The sequence below is a fragment of the Ranitomeya imitator genome, chromosome 1 (genome assembly GCF_032444005.1).
Source record: "Ranitomeya imitator isolate aRanImi1 chromosome 1, aRanImi1.pri, whole genome shotgun sequence".
In the NCBI taxonomy this organism is placed as follows: domain Eukaryota; kingdom Metazoa; phylum Chordata; class Amphibia; order Anura; family Dendrobatidae; genus Ranitomeya; species Ranitomeya imitator.
The window spans coordinates 1,044,915,134-1,044,938,241 of NC_091282.1; the positions used below are offsets into that span (position 1 = coordinate 1,044,915,134).

At 43.9% G+C, this 23,108-nt stretch overlaps 1 protein-coding gene and 1 long non-coding RNA gene across 6 annotated transcripts in view; both read left to right on the top strand.

The window, feature by feature from the left end:
- TRIM2 (tripartite motif containing 2) overlaps positions 1–10,043 on the top strand; it is a 202,125-nt gene extending 192,082 nt beyond the window's left edge. For all 5 annotated transcript variants that reach the window (XM_069744090.1, XM_069744087.1, XM_069744091.1 and 2 more), the window contains 4 exons: positions 2,013–2,181; positions 2,558–2,628; positions 7,039–7,179; positions 9,284–10,043. In XM_069744090.1, coding sequence (XP_069600191.1) covers positions 2,013–2,181; positions 2,558–2,628; positions 7,039–7,179; positions 9,284–9,436 — 534 coding nt within the window. In that variant the 3' untranslated portion in view covers positions 9,437–10,043. The remainder of the gene's footprint in view (positions 1–2,012; positions 2,182–2,557; positions 2,629–7,038; positions 7,180–9,283) is intronic.
- A 2,123-nt stretch (positions 10,044–12,166) lies between these two features.
- Positions 12,167–19,608, top strand: LOC138656818 (uncharacterized). Its single transcript, XR_011316975.1, has 2 exons — positions 12,167–14,095; positions 18,636–19,608. It is a non-coding gene; the product is annotated as an uncharacterized lncRNA (long non-coding RNA).
- The last annotated feature ends 3,500 nt before the right edge of the window (positions 19,609–23,108 follow it).

The following is a 23,108-nucleotide window of genomic DNA, read 5'->3' on the forward strand; positions in this document are numbered from 1 at the left end:
GTCCAGCATCTCCTGCGCTGGCACACGTCTCTCTGACCTGTTGAGGGCACAGTAAGTCCTGCGGTGCACATGTGCCGACGCTCTCTAAACTTTTCCTGTGCATCACAAGAAGAGAAGAGACCCGGATTCAGACCAGCGACACCCATCGGATCAGACAGCCCCGAAAAGAAGGGGTATAATAAAAGCATTTTTCCTTGTCTTGCAGGTCGGATTGGGGGCAGATATTATTTATTATTATACATTTTTATAGCGCCATTTATTCCATGGAGCTTTACATTATAGAATGCTGTATATGAGGGCTTACAGGTACTGGCCTTGCGTCATATGTCGAGATGAGAGAATATTTCAATTTTCGGTTCGGATTACAATCGCCGTATTTGCAATATTCGCTGAACGCCATCGGAGTCAATGGGAGTAGAGATGAGCAAATTTGTTCGGAAATGATCATCAAATATAAAATCGGCCTGAATATGGCACATTCAGATTCGGCAATCTGTTTCCGAATATATTCGCTCATCGCTAGTCATATGGGAAAAATCTGGTGACAGGTTCCCTTTAAACAAATATTCTTCTGCACTCTGTTTTAAAGCAGAACATATTGCAACGTTAAGAAGGGTGCAGGCCGCCATTGTCCTTAATAATAGTGTAAAGGGAACCGCTCAGGCCAGGGATCCTCATCTAGATAAAGGCAGAGCATCCAGATCATTTCCGTTCCCGGTCGCCTTCCGCAGTGAAAGGGTAAAATAACATTCTCACTGAGCCCCGTTCTCTTGCAGTCGATCGGACAGGGCGCTGCACTGAGCAGCTATTCTCTAATCCTGCCCATCGCTCATTTGATTGTTGGACCGCTCATCGTATACTTGTGCTGCATGGGACATCGATCAACTGAACAGTGGGCATGACCGGAGAACAGCCGTAACCCTCGTGTAAAGTGCAGTTATGTTCTTCATTCATCACTAGATGCTATCCATGACACGGACATGATCTGGATGCTTATGACCCTCCACCTAACATTTACCTGGATAGGAAATCCTAACCCCTCAATAGGAAATCCTAACCCCTCAATAGGAAATCCTAACTCCTCAGGTTCTTGTTAAACCTAATCTCAATCATTACTTTTTTGTAGATCGATCATTTATCGTGTACAACTTCTTTTTAATCTCGGCTGGAGACTTTTTTTTATTTAAAGATCATAAAGTCTGCTTTCTTCCAGTAACAGCATTCCTCCTGCCCATAGACAACGTCTAGTACTGCAGCGTATTCTTACTTAAATGAATGGTGTAAAACCACAATATCCGACACATCTCTAAGACAAGACTGGTATTGTTCTATTCTACAACCCCTTAATGGTGTAAACATAATATTTGGCTGTCCCGCTCTGTTTCCTATGTAAGGCAATTGGTTTAATGTTGAGTCTGTGGGACCCTTGTATAGATCAATTGTGCTGATATGTCAAGAAGTCTTTAAAGGGCGTCAATCTCTAGAATTTCACAACCTAAACTAAATTATTTTATAAGTTCTTATAGACCAGTCCAGCAATACTATGTAAAGGTCCATTCCTCCATTTCTGGAAAATCATCGTCTTACTTGATATGTAAATGAGGCTGAGAAGCTCTTTGTAGATCTGAAGCCTTTGTCACTCCAGCTCTATTCCCTGCCCAACGCTGCCTCCTCCTGCTTGTCTGACCATGTGCTGTGTGACTTCAGGCTAGGGAGCTGTGAGTCAACCAGGGAAAGGCTGGGCTGGGCGGGGAATAGAGCTGGAGTGGCAGAGGCTTCTCATGTACAGCCTCATTTTACATGTACATTCAAAAGCTGATTTCTCCGTAACGGAGGAACAGACTGGCCATGTAAATATGTTGCTGGACTTGTCTTTAGAAAAGCTACATGTTCATGTAGATAGTCCGAGGGTGAAATCCTGCTGACTGCTTCCCTTTTAAAGGCACTGCTCTCTTATAAAGAAGCAGAAATTGTTGTTTCCTTGTACTGATTGTTGTGCGTTTACTTAACAGACAAAAATTGGATCCGGAAAATTGATGGGTCCCAAAGGAGTATCAGTTGATCGCAACGGGCACATCATTGTAGTCGACAACAAGGCATGTTGCGTGTTCATCTTTCAGCCAAACGGTAAAATAGTCACCAGGTTTGGAAGTCGAGGAAATGGAGACAAGCAGTTTGCAGGTACGCTTGATGTCGTGTCTAGCCCATTTATATATGTGTATAGCTCATCTGCTGTACATCCTTATGATGACTTCCATTTTATTTCATTGTATCAGTTTGATGAAGTTGAGGCATATTGCTAGGGTATGATGTGATCTCATGATCTGACTGGTGGCGGGCCAACCTCGGGGTCCCCCGGCAATCCAGCAACAAGACCTTGTGCCACAGCTGATTTGCTTGCAGACTGTTTCATGTCTTGTGTATTAACTTCCAAAAATGCTCCATATACCTGAATGTTAGTAAATCCGTATAGAGCTGCTACTATAAGTGTGTTTGTGCAGGTTACAGCCATTGTATGCAAAATGTTAACAAATGGTTTAATTCTTCACTTCTCCAGGACCCCACTTTGCTGCTGTCAATAGCAATAATGAAATCATAGTGACGGACTTCCATAACCATTCAGTTAAGGTAATGTATCTTTACCAAGCTCTGTTATTTGTGACTTACCCATAGTTCCAAACCGTCTCGGATACAGCGGACAGTCCCGTATTTTGGTTTTTGCCCTGCTGTCCCGGCCACTCGGGGCAATGCCCTGGTCCTGGCCACCTCTTATAACACCTCCTTTAAACTAGGGTCAGCACCTTCTAAGCAGTTACCTGTGAATACAGCTCCTTTATAAGATGCTTCTCTCTGCCCTTGGTCCAGAGCATATTGTGGGGTTTTCGGAGTTGTGACATGCTGTGGTGTGAGGGCAGAGATCACTGCTAAGCAGACGGCTCGAGCAGAAGACCTAAAAGAACAAGAAGTTTGGATGGAAATATGATTGACATCTGAACAGAAAATTGATGGAGCTCATTATAGGCTCGGCTGATTAATCCGCCCATAGCTGTCCTATAATGGACAATGGAATGGTTAACAGTATTGTAAATGCAGCCTGATAGGGGTTGTTCATCACTTTATAGCATGTTCTATGTGGCCAGGGAATAATGAAATGATGACTTTGGGTATGGCTCAACATTTTGCAGAGTTTGGAGTTACCATGATCATATGAAAGATATCACTGAAAAAATAGCAGCCATACTTGCAATACCATATCCAGACACAAATGCACAACAGGTTGCAGCAGGTCCCCATAATAAAGGCGGGGGGCAACACAGATGCAAGATATTAAGAAACAAGCCACGTACTGACCCACCAAACATCCGTGGCTGTATAGTCTTCAGAATGAAGCAAATGGTAAAGCTGGGCAGACAAAAAGGGCAAATGGGGACTTAACTGGTAACAAAGGGGTGTAGAATATTCTAGGTACGCTCACCTGATAGGGTTGTGACGTCACAGCTCCTATAGAAGCATGTTAGGGAGGTTATAAGGCGGTTCAGAATCCGCACTGCCCGAGGTGCCATCACACACACAGGTGAAGCATGAATGCGGGTTATCTCAATGCCTTCCAAGGTTTTCAAACCTCTCCATCAGGGCCAAACCATGATGAATCATTGGAGGCACACATTGCAGAAAACCTTTATATCCTATGGCACATCGGTGCCTTGTGAACATACTATACTTACCATACCCATCCAGCGTGAAATTTGTAGTGGTCTTCTATCCATCCATCTCATGGCGATAGCTTTGTGAGTCCAAAACAATGTTCTTCCCTGAGAAGAGCCCGAGGGTAGTGAGGCCAGGTCTCCTCAAGGATTCCTAATAAACACACCTTAAAGGGGTGTCCGAAGGAAAAGCAATTGTTCTCCTAACTTCCTGTAAGCTGTTTTTTAATATACTGTAAACCTTTCCCACTACACTAACGGCTTATGTATTTTTTTCTCTACTTCCTGCTTGACGAGTCGTTTGAGTATCACAATGCATGCTGGGATATGCAGACGAAGCATCATCAGGGGCAGAGTCTGTGGTCACTGCGACACCCTCCCTGAAATGAATCTCAATCAGTGGCTCATTTCAGTGGCTCGTCCCTGCTCTGTCCTGGAGTACACCTTGTGCAGGGTCTCACCCCCCGTGTGTCGTCCACCCTGTGCGTCCACTCTGTTGTCTGCTTAGGTGAATAGTAATAAGCCAGCAGCAGAGCAGTGTCACTATTCCCCTCAGACACCAGTGACATCACTTGTGAGGGCAACGCTAGTCGTCCTGCACATCGGGCACAGTGACGCCACCCTGCTGCAGGCTTACTACTGATCATCTATATAGACAACAGACCAGACGCTGCGCTTATTACACAGGGTACTGGGGAGACATTCAGGGACCGACAGCCCGATACCAGCGTCACTGATGATGCTAGTGCAGCGCCCCAGAGACCTGGTCGTTGCAGTATGGCGCTCTGCCGCTAAGGGGAGCAGCGGTACGTCTGATGGCACCAAGGAGTTCTCCTGACCAGGTATCACTAGAACACATTAAACTTCACACTCCGGCCACTAGGGGGAGAAAAAGGCTTTATTTATTGGGCCACTCCTCACACTGGTAAAACTAGGGGCTGGGAAGGAAGTTAGTCAGAAGCTGACTGGGTTGGAACCAGGCAACATCCCGTGACAGGGGGTGTTGCAGGGAGAAGGCACAGGGGGGTCCCTGTCAGGCGTGGGAACCTGGCAGGTGCCTAGCGAACAGAACAGAACGTAACGGAACCGCGCCTGCACTACCTTGCGGCGGTATCCTAAGAAAGAGACACGAAGGGAAGGATATTGTGGAAACGTGGAAACGAGATCAAGCACAAAGGAGAGCCAGTAAGCGTCGTGCCGAGAGACAGAGGCAACATCTTACTGAGGCGCGTAGTCGGTGGCCGGAACACCGTAGGAGTAACTGACTTCAGGCCTTACTTCAAACTCCGCTGGACAGTTAGTCATAGGCTGGCTGTCTACCTTACTACACCTACGAAGACATAGGAGGCAACATTGGGAGAGGGGCGTCTCTAGGGTCCCGGAAGACCTCCAAGCCTTCCCGTCATACGGGTGTGTCCTAGCCAAAACATACCTGGGGGACGTTAGAAACTAGTAACATCTGGAACCAAAGAACGAGAGAGAGAGCTGTAGAGAACGAACGAACGAGAACAGCAGTTGTGAGGACTATTCTGAATGCTCAGCAGGGTAGGACTACAACACACAGGCGCTAGTGGTAGGTAACGATTTCCATCTGCGAGGGAAACTCTGGATGTGCCCATCGGACCGGCCGGTCTCTGAGAGCCCTGTTAAACGTACTCTGGATTGAGGATCCTGAAGCCTTCAGTAAAAAGACTGCAACCTTGTGTCCTCGTTATTGCCTGCACCTCACACCATCACCATCCACCTTACTGGGAAGCCCTGGGGACATACTTCACCTGTGGGAAGGTATACCATCCGGCTGCCATTCCATCACCCCAGCGGACCACATAGCAGTGTCGGTCACCCTGACCGAACACCACAGGTGGCGTCACGAACTCCTGACAGACTGTTCCACTACTTTCATTGGATGCCCCTTAGCAGGGTCGCGGACCGGGTCTAGCCACCGTGACAGCCTCAGAACCGAACCAGAGAGGCCCGGTACCAAAACGCGTGGCCCTGTGTCTGGGGGCGTTCCACTTCGTTTTGGGGGGCGCAGAGGCTGTGACAGTGACCACAGACTCTGCCCCCGATGATGCTTAGTTTGAGTATCCCACCGGTGATACTCGAACAAATCTTTATCCGACAGGAAGTAGTAAAAAAAAAATACAAAAGCAGTTAGACAGTGTAGTGGGGATTAGTAGGCAATTTTTAACGCAAGTATATTAAAAAAAATAGCTTAGATTATGGGACTAAATAGGGAGTTTAAAAAAAAAATGCTTTGCCTTTGGAGCACCCCTTTAAGGCAGTGTATGATCTCGATGAAAATAGCCGGGACCTCCTGCAATAGGAGGATAATACCAGGTGTATAAAATCTGCCGCCTCTTCCCCGCACCTATGGCAATCTGCAGTGGCGGAGCCTCCCATTTTATATAACCCGCATTGATGGGCTGTATACATTTGGACTCGCTGGTTATGAATTGCCAGTGAAGCACATTGTGGGGATGACAAGTCCTCGCTCCAATCCTCCTCTGATAAGGAGGGTATTTCTCACCCAACAATGGCGACGAGGGGCTTCTCCTGCGCAGTACGTGGGTGTATGAAAAGGAGCTCAACCCCTCGGGTCCCTGGCTGCTTACATCCCAATCAGGGGGTATGAGGACATAAGAGAATTTCCAAAGTCTGGGAATTGGCCATGGTTTGTAACCATTGTTAATGCGAATGCTGGATGTTGATAGCCTTGATAAAAATACACGGAGGTACACGCCCCCTGATTCATTAAGAAGTGTGCGCCTTTTTATGAATCAGGCGCCTCTGACTTTGGCATGAGCCGTCATTAACACTGGCATGTACAATGTCTGTCTTGATGAATCAGGTAGTAGAATTGTATTGCAAAGAATGGAAAGGTAATGAGCAGCATATTTCTGTACCGTTTGTACTGTCAGCTGTCTGCAGTATACAAATATGTTATATTGTGGGATGAATGAACTGTATTGGACAGTCCCTGCTAAGTTGGCATGGTTTCCCTAGACGGTTCTATCTCTAATGTGCATTTAGCTGCAACGTTACACTGGAAGGTGAAATCTGATGTGAAAATTGGTAACAGAAATTCAAATGCTTCAAACTTCAATCTACACCACAGGTCAACCATATGGGTGAGATCTCCGTGTAATAACACATTAAAGCAAAAAGACAAATTGTGAAATATTCCTATTTAAATTCATTTTCTTGTGCAGCAGAACAGGACGGTTACTTCACCAGACTCACAAACTACTTCTTCATAGATTAAGAGTGACCATTAATGTTACCAACTTGGACCTGTGGCTTCATGGTGACGTTTTTTTGATTTCACATACAGGTATTTAATCAAGATGGTGAGTTTATCCTGAAGTTTGGATCAAATGGAGAAGGCAATGGTCAGTTTAATGCACCAACTGGAGTGGCTGTGGATTCTAATGGGAATATAATAGTAGCTGACTGGGGAAATAGCCGAATACAGGTGAGAGCTCCGATATTATGCCATGTGTTTCCGAAATGTACAAATATAGGAACATAAGGATTCTACATACGGTACCGACCATTACAGCTCGGGCATATTGAGTGATGATATATTTTTAGGAAATCCAGAAAAACCCTGGCTAGTGGGCAAGAAATCCAATAATTCCCCAGGACGCATGCAAAACTTCTTAACCTGTTCTCATTTACCCCGCGGAAATTTAAATGATAATTTAAAGTTAGATTTTGTGTTTTTGATATGGGATTTCCTAAGGTCTGCAGTGGTTATGGTTTATTTATGTGGAAGATAAAATTGTTCCAGTTGTGACACCTACACCTACATTATGCCAACGGTGCGGTTGCAAAAGTGCAAAATGAGCTACGAGGGTCACTTAATACACAGGACTCCGGTTCCCCAAATGTCGTTTTCTGGGGTGCTTGGTTCTTTAGAAGTCCTTATCATACACACTAATACAATGGCTGCACATTACTGTACAGGAGACGTTGTCCTAGCCGTGTCCCCTTCCTCTGCGACTAATGGCTGAGCACGAACCTCCGTTTTCCTTACTCTGCCAGCCCCCTTCAGTCACCGGTTAGACCCCATGCACATTACTGTACTGCCTGTTTTATGCAGGGATATGATTGGGCATCCTCATAGGTGCATGGGGAGGTACACACTCCTGATTTCATACAAACACAAGGTTTTGTAATGTTGGAATCTATATAAAGGAGGGCAGCTTCACAGCAGGAAGCGATGTCTGACAAGGTGGAATCATTTTGGCAATTATTTGTAGTCCAGTAAATAAGCAGCAGTTTTTTTCCTTTGTCATTGCATGTAGTATTTAGTGCACAGAGCACCTTCAAGACTTGCATTAGTTGCCTGAATTTCAATACTAGAATTGATCCGGTTGTGTTACATGTTAGAAATGTCCCAGAGTTACATTATAATCGCATCTTAAATGGAATCTGTTTTACTACGTAATCCGAGAGCAGCGCGATGTAAGGGCTGAGACCCTAATTCTAGCAATGTGTCACTTACTGGGCGGTGCGCTATTTAAATAAAATCCCTTGTTTTATAAACAATAGATTATCAGTAATTGACTAGGTATCTCATGCCTCCTAGTCAACTGCTCTGTGTAACCTCGCCCCATCAAAGATTAGCAGCTTTCTGTCAATATACAGTGTACACACAAAGCTGCCAATCAGTGGTGTGGGTGGGGTTATACAGGGCTCAGCATTCTGAGCACGGCTACACCTGCAGCAGCGAAAACTAGTTTTTATTTCAACTTCTGCAGCAAGTAAACGAAGTGATATATCTCTGGAATCAGGGTCTCTGTCCCTGCATCATGCTTTCAGATGAGGTAACAAAAACCTTTTGACGGATTCCTTTTTAAAGGCATTTACGGTATGTATTCAAATGTTTTACCACCACTAGACTCAATGTATCATTGTAGGTTTTAATACAAGAGATTAGGACCGTACCGATTAACCTTGTCGCTGGTATGATGGCTTTTACGCTTTTCTACTTACTTAAAACCAGTATATATCTACACGTTGCATGTACACCAAGTTATACTCCAGTTCATTTCTTTTGGTTTTGCTCAATGTATCTAGAGCTGAAATCTAAACTAATTCTTTCTCCTGATTTAAGGGCTCATTCACATGTCTGGTTTTTCCACATCCAAGAAAAATGGACCAATGAGTTTGATCTGAGCTTGATCCATTTTTCTCGTACGTGGAGAAATAAAAAAAAAAAAAAAAAAAAAGTTTCTCCAATTTCTCCGTTCTTAGTCTATGAAAATGGGACTGCACTTGGATGTCATCGGAGTAAGATCCAATGTCTTTCATTAACTTGCATTGCCAATTTTGATCTGAGTAACTGATCAGAATCGGACATGTTTTCGGCTGACCAATCAGTCCATGGAAAGATCAGACGTGCATGAACCAATAGCATATCGTAGGTATGAGTGCTACCTGTGAAAACCAGACATGCGAATGAGCCCTACTGATGCTGTATACCATATATTCAATATATAATGTGTTTATATGTAGAGATTGTAGGAAGTTACATTACTCATCGGTTAATAATAATTTTTGTTTTTGACTAGGTTTTTGATGGCAGCGGATCATTTTTGTCTTACATCAACACTTCTGCTGACCCACTGTATGGTCCACAAGGACTGGCTCTGACGTCAGATGGCCATGTTGTTGTAGCAGACTCTGGAAATCACTGTTTTAAAGTTTATCGGTACTTACAATAACTGGACGGCCATTGTTTTCTGGGCTATACTGGACTCAATACGAACCAATGGAACTTCTAGCAAGATTGGATGGAAGTAATCTCCAAATGACTTTCCTTTAATCTCCATGTGATTAAGTTTACGTTTCTGGCGGTGGCTCGTGTCTGTGTCAGATTGCGTCATCGCTGCACACTGAGAAGTCAACTTTCAAGTGTAAAATGGGATGCCCTCAGCGGTTTACTGGAACCATTGAACACACCAATGTAAAAACACTCATCTTGTGCACTTAGGTCTATGACCTCTTAGGGAATGAACTCGCGGACCTGGTGCTCCTTGGTGGAGCGCCCCCATTCTATCATCAGTTGTTGTCATACATCATTTGCCCAGCACTAAACTCCACAAGTCTTTTATCTCTGTGTGTCCTGGTAGGTATTGTATTAAAACATAGGAAAAAACTTAGTCTTACTTAACATTAATGTAACATATTAAATGTACACCTGTATTTAAAAACTTTACAAACTGTTGTCACATTTGTAATAATGACCTAAGTCTTCTCTCCACGGCTATTTGCATTTCATGTGCACTTCTATTTATCTTGTGGTAGGTTGATAAAGCATCATGAAGTATATGCTGTTTCATTTTATGCATCTTTTTCCGTCTTTTTAATCTAAAATAGTAAATATAGAACTTCAGATAAATGTTGAGGAATGTGCATCCTATGATGGATACAATTCAGTGATTAGCAACGGATCTATGCCTTATTGATTGATGTCCATAGATGCCAAAAAATGATAAACTATGGAAACATTGCATGCTTTCTTCCCAGTGTAAGACTTCCTGATGTAGACTCCTTGGGGTCTCCCATTCCAATTTGTTGAAAAGTTAATGGTAAAGTGAAGCCTTGAATGGGATTAATAGCCATAAGAGTGTTGACCTGTGCTAATGGGTCTAATAACATTAAAAGAGGAAAAGGTAACAAAAGTGCTAGTATTTGTATATAATATGGCTTTTGTAAACCTTTGTTAAAATATTTGACTGGGGGGGGGGGTTGACATATTGCTATGGTGTATATATAATGGCCAGCAGAGGGCTTTGATTTTAACAATCCAAGAGTTGGAGTTGTTGCCAAATCAACATATTCTGCATTTCAAATGGAAATTTAAAAATATTTGTCCTAGAAAACTTTACGTATCACCAGTCTGAGACTGCCCTTTTTATTGAAAGGGATATCGTCAAGTTGTCTCTTGGGCAGCTCAGAGCTAGGCAGTTTCATTTGTCTCTTTACTTTCTAGTTCCTGGCAGGTTGGGCTCTCCTTGAGTAACATTTCTGGTGAGTAGTAGAATTATATCGCTCAAGTTCTGCTGTAACACATTTAACCATCATTGATTTGTTCTGGAGTCTACACTATTACTGTATTTACATATAGAGATAACTGTATTAGAACACGCACATGGCTCTGGGAAAGAGAGCTGAGAGCCAAGATTAAGAGACCGGTTTCATGGAGAAACCAATGTTATGGTGATTTAGTAAGATTTGCAAGATTTATAACAGCAACCTGTTAGAGGAGAGAGAGAGTGAGATGTCCAGCTAATTGCTGTATAGAAATTGAGCTGGAGAGAGGTGGCTGAGATATTAGGTGTTAACTCCTCTCCTGGATTGTAACAGCTGTGCATACTCTGCCTGGGTCTGGGCAGGCACTGGTGGCCAAGCTTCATGCAAAGCAGCTTTACACTATGGAAGATAAAAGCACTGACTACACATACAAAAGTTAAGTCCATTGCAAAGGAGCTTATCTTCATGCTGTTTAATTAACTAAAGCAATTTAATAACTTGAGATGATTGTCCCTCAAGAAAAGAGTGGGCAACTTGAGACTGACAATTTTTTCTAACTATCACCTGTTAACAAAAGTGGCCACAAAGGTCCCTAACATCAGCACAAAGGACCCGACTTTCTAGCAAAAATGTTTGGGTTGTGGGATCCTAGCATACAGAGTAGGATCTTGCTACCCTCCTGTTATCCTCCTCAGATTGAAAGACCGAGATCTGCTGTGTTATCTTTACTTAGGAGATAGTAAACTGGGATAGAGCAAAGTTGAAGGTACCTTCACACATAACGATATCGTTAACGATATCGTTGCTTTTTGTGACGTAGCAACGATATCGTTAAGGAAATCGTTATGTGTGACAGCGACCAACGATCAGGCCCCTGCTGGGAGATCGTTGGTCGCTGAACAAAGTCCAGAACTTTATTTTGTCGCTGGATCTCCCGTGGACATCGCTGGATCGGCATGTCTGTCCCCAGCGCTGTGCTCTGCACTCCTCCTGTACTGGCTGTGAGCGTCGGTCAGCCGGAAAGCAGAGCGGTGACGTCACCGCTCTGCTTTCCGGCTGCTGTGCTCACAGCCAGTACAGGAGGAGTGCAGAAAAGCAGAGCGCCGGGGACAGACAGCGGTAGGTAAGTATGTAGTGTTTGTTTTTTTAACTTTTACGCTGGTAACCAGGGTAAACATCGGGTTACTAAGCGCGGCCCTGCGCTTAGTTACCCGATGTTTACCCTGGTTACCAGTGAAGACATCGCTGGATCGGTGTCACACACGCCGATTCAGCGATGTCAGCGGGAGATCCAGCGACCAAATAAAGTTCTGGACTTTGTTCAGCGACCAACGATCTCCCAGCAGGGGCCTGATCGTTGGTCGCTGTCACACATAACGATTTCCTTAACGATATCGTTGCTACGTCACAAAAATCAACGATATCGTTAACGATATCGTTATGTGTGAAGGTACCTTCACCTTACAACAGCACAAGAGTGCAAACAGAACTGGGATAGTGCAAAGAGTGAGATCTCCTGATAAACACATGGTATTTGCTCTTTCACCTCCAGGAGGAACATAAGGGGTTATGGGATCCCTCTCTGAATGCCGAGATCCTACAACTCAAAAATTCAGACCCAAAATGTTATGGAAATTCGGGTCCTTTATGCCAATGGTTTGGTAAGAAGTAACATGAGAAAAATCACCTGCTTGATGCTGCCCATTTTTTTCTAAATTAAAAGCGCAGTCAAGGAATGGTGGTAGGTACTTTTTAAGCTTCATTACTAGCACATGAATTTCAGAACACAACAGGCAAACAACCCTGCCTGTAGATGAGTTTCCAGTTTCCATTTATCATTGGCCCTGGTGCATGGCTCATTAAAGGATCACATTTGTAGCATAGAACTTTGAGATACAGATATACCGTATATTATTCTCTTTGTTCTTTGAGAGCTAATTTGCTTACTTTTCCCCCCTGGAGCATTGCCTGGAGGACTTTAATATTTAACTGAGAGTTTTTTGTGATTTCTTTTTTGTAAGACGTGCTAGAACTTACCCCACAATGCAAAATATAGAACCAAATAGCGTTTTGTACGGGAAATAAGCTGGAGGAGCGTCTGAGGGAATGTGCTACCTACTAAATAGCTGCTGTGCAGATATGCTTGTGAATAGCTCCAGAGTTTCTGGCCCTATAGTCTGCATTAATCCATTCAGTTTGACTGCAGAACAATACAGGTGCGAGTGAGCTGCCATTTATCATGGCAAACTAGGCTTATAACACACACTCATCAATACCAGCCAACCAAAAAAAAACCAATGCTGACTGCAGTATTTAGATTGTTTTGGAAGTGCCATTAATAAATATATAAAATAAGTGTAACATTTCTATATACAAGACCCATCTAGGATGCTATGTGGATGAGCTGTGCACCTTATATCAGTCGAGGCTATAAGATTAGACTCCAAGTGCTCATTAGTATAATTTCTTACGTTGTACAGATGTATCACCATGTGTTATTGCTTGATTGAGATTCTCAGACACCAGAACATCAGGGTTATATGGAGGTTTATGCAGGATTAAATCATCGTTGGTAATCCTCACATCAGACATTGCATCGCAGATCCTAAATCGTTCCCTAATGATTCTTATTCACTCAGAGTATACGTTCGGAAGAGTGTAAAATGTAGTGATAATTCTTTTTCTTTTTCTTTTTTCTCCTTAAAAAGCAGTTCCAAGAAGTTTCTGTAGAACCGTTTCTTTGGCACTGCAATTAAGATCTCTAATGGTATGTTCACACTTTGCATCTTTGCTGCCTTTTTTTTTTCTGCAGCCCAAACCTGCTCTTCTGGCAGTAAAGAAGCTGCTTGCAAAAAGTCATTTATTTTTTTCTGCGTATTTGCTGTGTTGCTGGTCTCTTGTGCAAGCTTAGTGCAACCATAGTGACACATGATGCAACTTCCTAAATGTTTTTGCACCAAAATGCAGCAGAACCTGATACCTATGGTGTTTTTGTTTTTTGAGGGGAGGGGGGGTTGCACTTACTCATTGCTCTCTGTGGGTGAAATAAGTTATATGCAGCAATTTTCAAGAACGCAGCAGTTTTCCAATTCAGTCATGGAAAAAAACAATGTGTGCACATGAGATTTGTGAAATCTCAGCTTCTGCTGGTACTCTGAAACACAGCTTAACATTTGCATAAAAAAAGCAATGTGTGAACATAACCTTAAGGTACCGTCACACATAACGATATCGTTAACGATATCGTTGCTTTTTGTGACGTAGCAACGATATCGTTAAGGAAATCGTTATGTGTCACAGCGACCAACGATCAGGCCCTGCTGTGATGTCGTTGGTCACTGAGGAAAGTCCAGAACTTTATTTCGTCGCTGGATCTCCCGCTGACATCGCTGGATCGGCGTGTGTGACGCCGATCCAGCGATGTCTTCACTGGTAACCAGGGTAAACATCGGGTTACTAAGCGCAGGGCCGCGCTTAGTAACCCGATGTTTACCCTGGTTACCAGCGTAAACGTTAAAAAAACAAACACTACATACTTACCTTCAGCTGTCTGTCCCCGGCGCTCTGCTTCTCTGCACTCCTCCTGCATCCTGTGTCAGCGCCGGCCAGCCGGAAAGCAGAGCGGTGACGTCACCGCTCTGCTTTCCGGCTGACCGGTGCTGACAGTGCAGAGGAAAGTAGAGCGCCGGAGGACAGACAGCTGAAGGTAAGTATGTAGTGTTTGTTTTTTTAACGTTTACGCTGGTAACCAGGGTAAACATTGGGTTACTAAGCGCGGCCCTGCGCTAAGTAACCCGATGTTTACCCTGGTTACCGGGGACCTCGGGATCGTTGGTCGCTGGAGAGCGGTCTGTGTGACAGCTCTCCAGCGACCAAACAGCGACGCTGCAGCGATCGACATCGTGTGACGGTACCTTTAGGCTGTGTTCCCACAATGAGCTTTTTGGTGAGTGTTTCATATTGCAGATTTTCTGCAGCATTTCTGCACCCATAAGTAAGAGAAATTAATTGCGTTTCCTCCAAAATACGCAACGTCAAAAACTCATCCTGGGAACTTAACCTAAATGCCACACACAAGGAGGTTTCTGCTGCATTGTGTGACCAAGATGTTTTCTGTTAAGGGTTCTTCCCATTTTTAGACGTTATGACCTATCCATGGGGTAGGTGATAAGTTGCTGGATGGGGGTGAAGACCCCCGCCGATCCTGAGAAAGAGGCAGAACAGAGTCATACACATTCATCTTTGCTTTTTTCACCAGTCCCATAGAGAATAAATGTTGCTGCTATGTTCAGATTGGGGTCTGTAAAGACTCTGCTCTTGGGAACAGTGAGGGTCGCGGTTTTTGGACCTTCATCAATCAGTAAGTTATCACCGCTCCTAAAGGAAGGTGATGATTTCTCAAGATGGGAATTTCTTTCTTTTAAAGCTAAATTTTGTTCCTAGTGGCCAAACCAAAGCATGTGAACACTACCCTATAACAAGGAGATTAGTTCACCAATAATTTCTTTTTGATCCTCTCCATAGTGAATACATTTATGGCCCTGCCAATCACCTGCATTTTTTGGGAGGTTTTTCTGGATTAGTAAAAAGGAGTCTGTAATATAAAGAAACCAGACCCTTTCTCTCTAGTCCTAGTCAAACGCTTAAAGCTTTTTATTGGTCTTCTGTACTTTAATTGTGTCAACGTTATCACAGGTAATTATGTACCATATATGATGTGTAGTAGGAACCCATTCATGCCTGGATCCATTTACCGTAAGTACATTTTTGTACTTCATGTCCATCATGAAATTTTCTTTTCCTAAGCTCTTTCCTTAGTATAATAAAAGCGGTCTGATCTAGAAAATCCTTGAGATAATTTAATTATTTTATGAGGCATTTAAGTATTTAAAAGTCCTTCCGACCGAGCTGACAAACGACCTTTATACACTGGCAAATTAACACTGTAATATTCCTCTAACCACGGTGATCCTCCTGAATGGACCTGCAGCACCATCGATAGTTATTCTGCAGTGACAAAAGTTTGGTCCAGCAGAATTGGGAGGAATGTGGGGTTTACATTAAATATACGAAGAGTTAAACACCGTATTATACACTACATTTGAGGCTTAACAAGAAATGCATCTCTCCTTCTATCCGTATATTTACAGAAAATGACTAGTGATGAGGCAACGGCCTCTGATAAGGTGTTACCCAAGCATGCTCATGTGCTAACAGGGTGCTCGAAAATGTGTTGGCGTCCTCGTGACTGCATGTCTCGTGGCTGATTGACAGCCATGCAGCCGCGGAGACTCAAACATATCCACTCGGTTAGCACCAGAGCATGTTCAGAGAACACCTTATCGGAGCACGTTCGCTCGTCACTAATAATTACCTAAAAATCATGCTAACCCAATACGGGGCCAGATTTTACCCTAATGCCATAATTTGCCCCTTCTAAGTAAAACGCTGCATGAAATCTTTCCAGTTTATTTCCTAATGCTTTATAATTCCAAAGACATAAGTGGGGTGTTATGGTGGGTGTTATGGTGTATCACGAGGCACTCTGCCCTTTTAAATGTCATGTATACTATTTATGGAATATACAATACAACATTTGTGCCTGATCGTTTTGCAAGTACCGTATATTAAAAATGCACTTTAATATCTTCATAAGAGCAAATGACTTAACCTATTTATCAGATTATTGCAAGGATTGCGAAACCTTTATTGCCAAGATTTGTTCTATTATAGACCATGTTTTATGTCTTGCTTATGTCAATATTTTAAGGTGAACAGCTCCATAAGATTAGATACCTACAAGTTTCATCATGTATTGATCTGTTGATCTGTTATTTTTTACTTTTAGGGACATCATGTGACTGAAAGAAACCCTTCATGTAAAGCATATCATGTTATGCCTCTCTTAAAGGGGTTGTCTCACTTTGAATCTTATCTCCTCTACCTCCTGCTTGTCCGCTCCTAATGGTTCAGGTTGGAAGTATGGATAGGCTCATCACCTGCACTGTGCGCTTTCCGAGGCAGCTAGCATAAGCAGGTTTACTTCTGCAACATCAGAGGAGGGTAGGAGCACTGAAGATGGCTAGATCCCGCAAACCGGACAGCTTAAAGGGGTTGTCTGGGGACTTTAACATTCCTTAGGATAGATCGTCAGTGTCTGATTGGTGGGGCTGCTACACCCAGCACCTCGGCCGATCAACTGTTCCCAGTGTCAGCCGGAACTGCTCAGTTGTGGAGCTGCACATCACCGTCTACGAACTAGTGTACCACACATCCACCCCCTATTGATTTCAATAGGAGGTGGATCTGCAAATGCCACCAAGAATAGCTGATCGGTGCGGGTGCCGATAAGACAATGATGCCCTATGCTAAGGATAATATACAAAAACTGAGAGGCAAAATATTTTTTTACCACAGTGGAATAAACTTTTGGTATATTGTTTTCTCACTGCGGCTAGTGATTTTTATTTTTAAATTCTTGGGGGATTTGAACTTCATGTGATTGCTTGTTCTATATATGGCAATACCACAGTATTGCAGTATATGGAGAAAATCAGGGTCTCATATGAAGCCCTGCTCCAGCCTGGTTTTCAGAGCTGCCATCATGGCAAAAAGAAAGGCACTCAACAATCCCATGGCTGCCATCGCAATCTATCGGCACTGTGCCTCAGAATCGCAAGGGAGTGGAAGGGCGTGTGAAACGGACTGCACACTTTAGATGCCGTCAAAGATTGACCGTGGCATTCAAGGGGTTCACAGCAGTTGGGCAGAACTCTGCTACGCTCATTGCAGATAAAGGCTAATGCCAGCTGTGCAACACAGCCAACATCTGCGAGGCATCATACATGGGGGGAGGGGAGTTAATAAGGGGTACATTATAAAGTTGCTTGTTTTTGCAATATTATCAGCTTAATAAGATGAGACTACCCCTATAAGAGAATCCTTGCATAAACCACTGCCCAGTAGGCCTTGCAGTAGGCTGGCAGAACAATGTGTTTGGCCAAGTGCTCCTTTAAACAAGGAAATGTTTTCTTGTTCTTTTCTTAACATTTAATACAATTCTCATTGAATGTTTTGTATTCTACCCACTCAATTTTGTTTCTGAACCTGAATTTTAGATTGCACTATTCTTAAAGGGAATCTATCAGCAGGTTTTTGCTATGCAATCTGACACCATGAGGTAGGGGTTAAAACACAGATTTCAGTGATGTGTCACATGTCCAGCTGTGTGCTGTTGTTTACTTCTTCTGATGGTTTTATTACCTCGTGATTATCATTGTCTGGACTACAGCAGTGGTAAATCCAAGTCCATTCTTTTGATAAGCAGCTCACTATCTTTAGCTATGTACATACAGAACCTTGTGTGTGTGCCCGGGGTTAGCTATCTCAGCTCTGCTGCTTTGCTAAATGTAAAGGTACCGTTAAGCGACGCTGCAGCGATATAGACAACGATGCTGATCGCTGCAGTGTCGCTGTTTGGTCGCTGGAGAGCTGTCACACAGACAGCTCTCCAGCGACCAACGATGCCGAAGTCCCCGGGTAACCAGGGTAAACATTGGGTTACTAAGCGCAGGGCCGTGCTTAGTAACCCGATGTTTACCATGGTTACCATTTTAAATGTAAAAAAAAATACACTACATACTTACATTCTGGTGTCTGGTCACGTCCCTCGCCTTCAGCGTCCCGCACTGACTGTGAGCGGCGCGCCGGCCGTAAAGCAGAGCGGTGACGTCACCGCTGTGCTCTGCTTTACGGCCGGGTAACCAGGGTAAACATCGGGTTACAAAGCGCGGCCCTGCGCTTAGTAACCCAATATTTACCCTGGTTACCAGTGAAGACATCGCTGAATCGGCGTCACACACGCCGATTCAGCGATGTCAGCGGGAGATCCAGCGACAAAATAAAGTCCTGGACTTTCCCCAGCGACCAACTATCTCCCAGCAGGGGCCTGATCGTTGGTCGCTGTCACGCATAACGATTTCGGTAACGATATCGTTATGTGTGACGGTACCTTAAGAACTCTGATTTTGTTAGAGCCACTGCACCCAGTAAACTTAGTGGTACATTGCTGGATTCAGGGTCATTTTGTACCTAAATCATGCTGTGCTTCAATGACGTAGCATAATCCTGCTGACAGATTCCCTTTAAGCTACCTGATGGGTACGATCAGACGTCTGTCTTGAACCATATACACAATGATGAGTATGGCTGTTTATGGTGGAGTAGAGAGGAACATCATCTATACAAGGTATATGGCCATCTTTGTTAGTGCTGTCACTTTTATAGTGCAGCTATTCTGTTAGTAGTTTTGTGTTCTATTAAAGGGAATTTCCCATAGAAAGTCTGTCATTTGTCAGTGCTAATATTGATCTTTAAGAATCCCAACCAGAACCAGTGTAGGGATCCTTAGTCCCCCAAATGAGTGCTCTGCTGTATGCTCACACTGCCTTGTGCAAACTCCTCAGAGCGGACACAGAGGATGTGGGATCCTTCTAATAGTATCTGTAGCCAAAAAGGCATTTCCTTACCTCTTCGTCAAAGTGCACAATGCTGGAAAGAATACATAATGTCTGTAAAAGGAATGTATTAGGTCTGATATCAAGATTTACGGTAGGTTAGATGATGAAAATCCTTCAATGTAGATATGGTCTTACTACCACAGAATGATGCTAATGTGCCACATGCAACATTGAGTATAAATTGACACATCTGTATATGAGTTCTTGTTTTTCATGACTCCTTTTAAACTACACAAATTTGTATAAAGATGAAAGCTTCTTACAACAAATTATCCATTTACTTCTGATATTCCTGTGTGATATAACACAAACAGTCAATAAATATTTGGATTGTAACTAATGATTTCTGTATGGTGTGCTTGAATTATTGGAGGAAAACAAAGGCAGATCCTTAGCAAAATGTCTGGGATCTCCAATTAGGTAGACTGAGCGGACAGAATATCAGAAAAGAAGAGCTATTACAGCCCTTAAAATAAATGATGTCATCATGATCAAGGGGCCCAGAAAAAGAGCCAGTGATGTACTTTGGCCCATTGATATGTACATCACAGAAGCAAAGCATCAACTTGCTAACCAGGTTCTATGGAATTGTAGGGCAATTTTATAGACTGGAATATCCATCCTGTGGGCTGTGGTGACAAATATACTTTGTGGGGGATGTGACACGGTCACTGGCAAACTACTGGAGGGGAGATATGTATCACTGAGGTTGTTCGCTTCAGTGATATGAACCTGGGGAAAAATGTGCCAATACACTAAGGGATTAACAGCTGAAGACTGGGTGGCTGTTCACCATATCTCCACCCCAGGGTGGAGTTTAGAAGGTGAATAGTCAGCCTTCTGGATCATTCGGTGTTTGGTATGCCGGGAGGCCAGAGCTCCAGAGCTGTTTATCGTGTAGGCTGATTGCTGGATCCTGTTGTTTTTCCTGATCTTTTCACTGGTTTATGCTGTATATTTTAATAAACCAAACTCTCTAACAAGAAACATTCCTGTGTCTACCCCTATGAGCAGTCATAATTTGGCCTTTACCAAAGTTATCTAAACAAAGCACAAAAGTAATCAGGTAATATAAAAAATGTATGAAATTGTATATAAAGAAACACAGAATTGACACAAAATTGACATCATGCAACTAACAATTTGTGGAGAAGAAAGGGTTTCATATTATTTTTAGTGGCAATTTTGTTTTTTCAAGCTTTGTTTTTTGTGTCCCCTAATTTGGCCTCCTACAATGAGCCTGCGCAGCCCCCTTACCGCACTATCACATCACCAGCTGTCTGGCATTTCTCCCTAATGTCGCCCTGTATAGCATACAACTCACTTGCCACCACCACAGAGGATCCTTCCTGGTTTCCACCTACCACTTGCATTAAGGGAATTACCTTTTATACTTTGGCAATTTCTGACTCCATATGTTTTGTTGCACTAATTTTGTTTTCCTATTTATTCAGATTGAACTTCTACCTTTTTGCACAAAACATGTATGGCTTATCTGACCTGTCTATTTTCTTGAGACCCCTCGTTTCGTTTGGATTTCTTACTTTTCCAGGCTACGCCTTGCATTATTTTCTTTGATCCCGGATGGTCACAGGACCTTACGTTTTGCTGACCACTCTGTGGTTTGAGCATGTTTGTATTCCTCTGTAATGTTACTGTACATATTTTACATGTTAGGATTTCCTTTGAGAAAATATATCCCTTTATTGTCTTAACAGCTGTGTGATTCATTTGACTATAAGAAACCCTTTTTTCTCCATAAATTGTTGCATGATATTGTCAATTTTGTGTAAATTCCGTGTTTCTTTATATATGATTTCCTACATTTGTTATATTACCTGGTTACTTTTGTGCTTTGTTCAGATAACCTTGATAAAGGTCGAATCATGGCTGAAATGTTGGGTTCTGTTACATATTGAGTATATAATCACTGGTTTTGCAAAAGATCACAGGTTTTTTTGTTAGCTGAATTCACGCTTTCTTCCTGGTGGCACGATTACCAAGAAAGCAATTCCCTTTATCTTTCATATACCTCTATGAGCAGCCGCATGAGCCAATCTACCACAGGGACCATCATCCTATAGTGGAGCTGTGACCGGCTTATCATAGTGGGTAAGAATGCTAAGGCTACATTTTCATGATGTGCTTTTGGTATGTTTTTGATGCCACATTTTTGCCGCGTCTTACAGTTCCAGCACATTCAATTGAGATGTATTGTGCCGCGGAGACCCATCTCTGTGCCACAATACCAATACAAGCCACCAGCCAATCAGAGGCTGATGACGGCTGGCACGGGCAGTGAATGATGTCACTGCAATGCGCTATGAAAGAGAAGAGGAGGCCAAATGAGGACTTTTTTAATGTGCATGTGAACAGCAGCAAAAAATTACTGCAATATGGGGACCAGGCTGGGGGACCATTACTACAATATGAGGACCAGGGTGGGGGACCATTACTGCAATATGAGACCAGGCTGGGGGACCATTACTGCAATGTGGGGACCAGGCTGGGGGACCATTACTGCAGCTGGGGGACCATTACTGCAATATGAGGACCAGGCTGGGGGACCATTACTGCAATATGAGGACCAGGCTGGGGGACCATTACTGCAATATGAGGACCAGGCTGGGGGACCATTACTGCAATATGGGGGCCAGGCTCGGGGACCATTACTACAATATGAGACCAGGCTCGTGAACCATTACTGCAATGTGGGGACCAGGCTGGGGGACCATTACTGCAATATGAGGACCAGGGTGGGGGACCATTACTGCAATGTGGGGACCAGGCTGGGGGACCATTACTGCAGCTGGGGGACCATTACTGCAATATGAGGACCAGGCTGGGGGACCATTACTGCAATATGAGGACCAGGCTGGGGGACCATTACTGCAATATGAGGACCAGGCTCGTGAACCATTACTGCAATGTGGGGACCAGGCTGGGGGACCATTACTGCAATATGAGGACCAGGCTGGGGGACCATTACTGCAATATGAGGACCAGGCTGGGGGACCAGTACTGCAATATGAGGACCAGGCTGGGGGACCATTACTGCAATATGAGGACCAGGCTGGGGGACCATTACTGCAATATGAGACCAGGCTGGGGGACCATTACTGCAATATGAGGACCAGGCTGGGGGACCATTACAGCAATATGAGGACCAGGCTGGGGGACCATTACTGCAATATGAGGACCAGGCTGGGGGACCATTACTGCAATATGAGGACCAGGCTGGGGGACCATTACTGCAATATGAGGACCAGGCTCGGGGACCATTACTGCAATATGAGACCAGGCTCGGGGACCATTACTGCAATATGAGGACCAGGCTCGGGGACCATTACTGCAATATGAGGACCAGGCTCGGGGACCATTACTACAATATGAGGACCAGGGTGGGGACCATTACTGCAATATGAGGACCAGGCTGGGGGACCATTACTACAATATGAGGACCAGGCTGAGGGACCATTACTGCAATATGAAACCAGGCTCGGGGACCATTACTGCAATATGAGGACCAGGCTCGGGGACCATTACTGCAATATGAGGACCAGGCTCGGGGACCATTACTGCAATATGAGGACCAGGCTGGGGGACCATTACTGCAATATGAGGACCAGGCTGGGGGACCATTACTGCAATATGAGGACCAGGCTGGGGGACCATTACTGCAATATGAGGACCAGGCTGGGGGACCATTACTGCAATATGAGGACCAGGTTGGGGGACCATTACTGCAATATGAGGACCAGGTTGGGGGACCATTACTGCAAGATGGGGATTAGGCTGATGGACATTACTGCAAGAATTAGTATATGGTGGTAACTGTAAG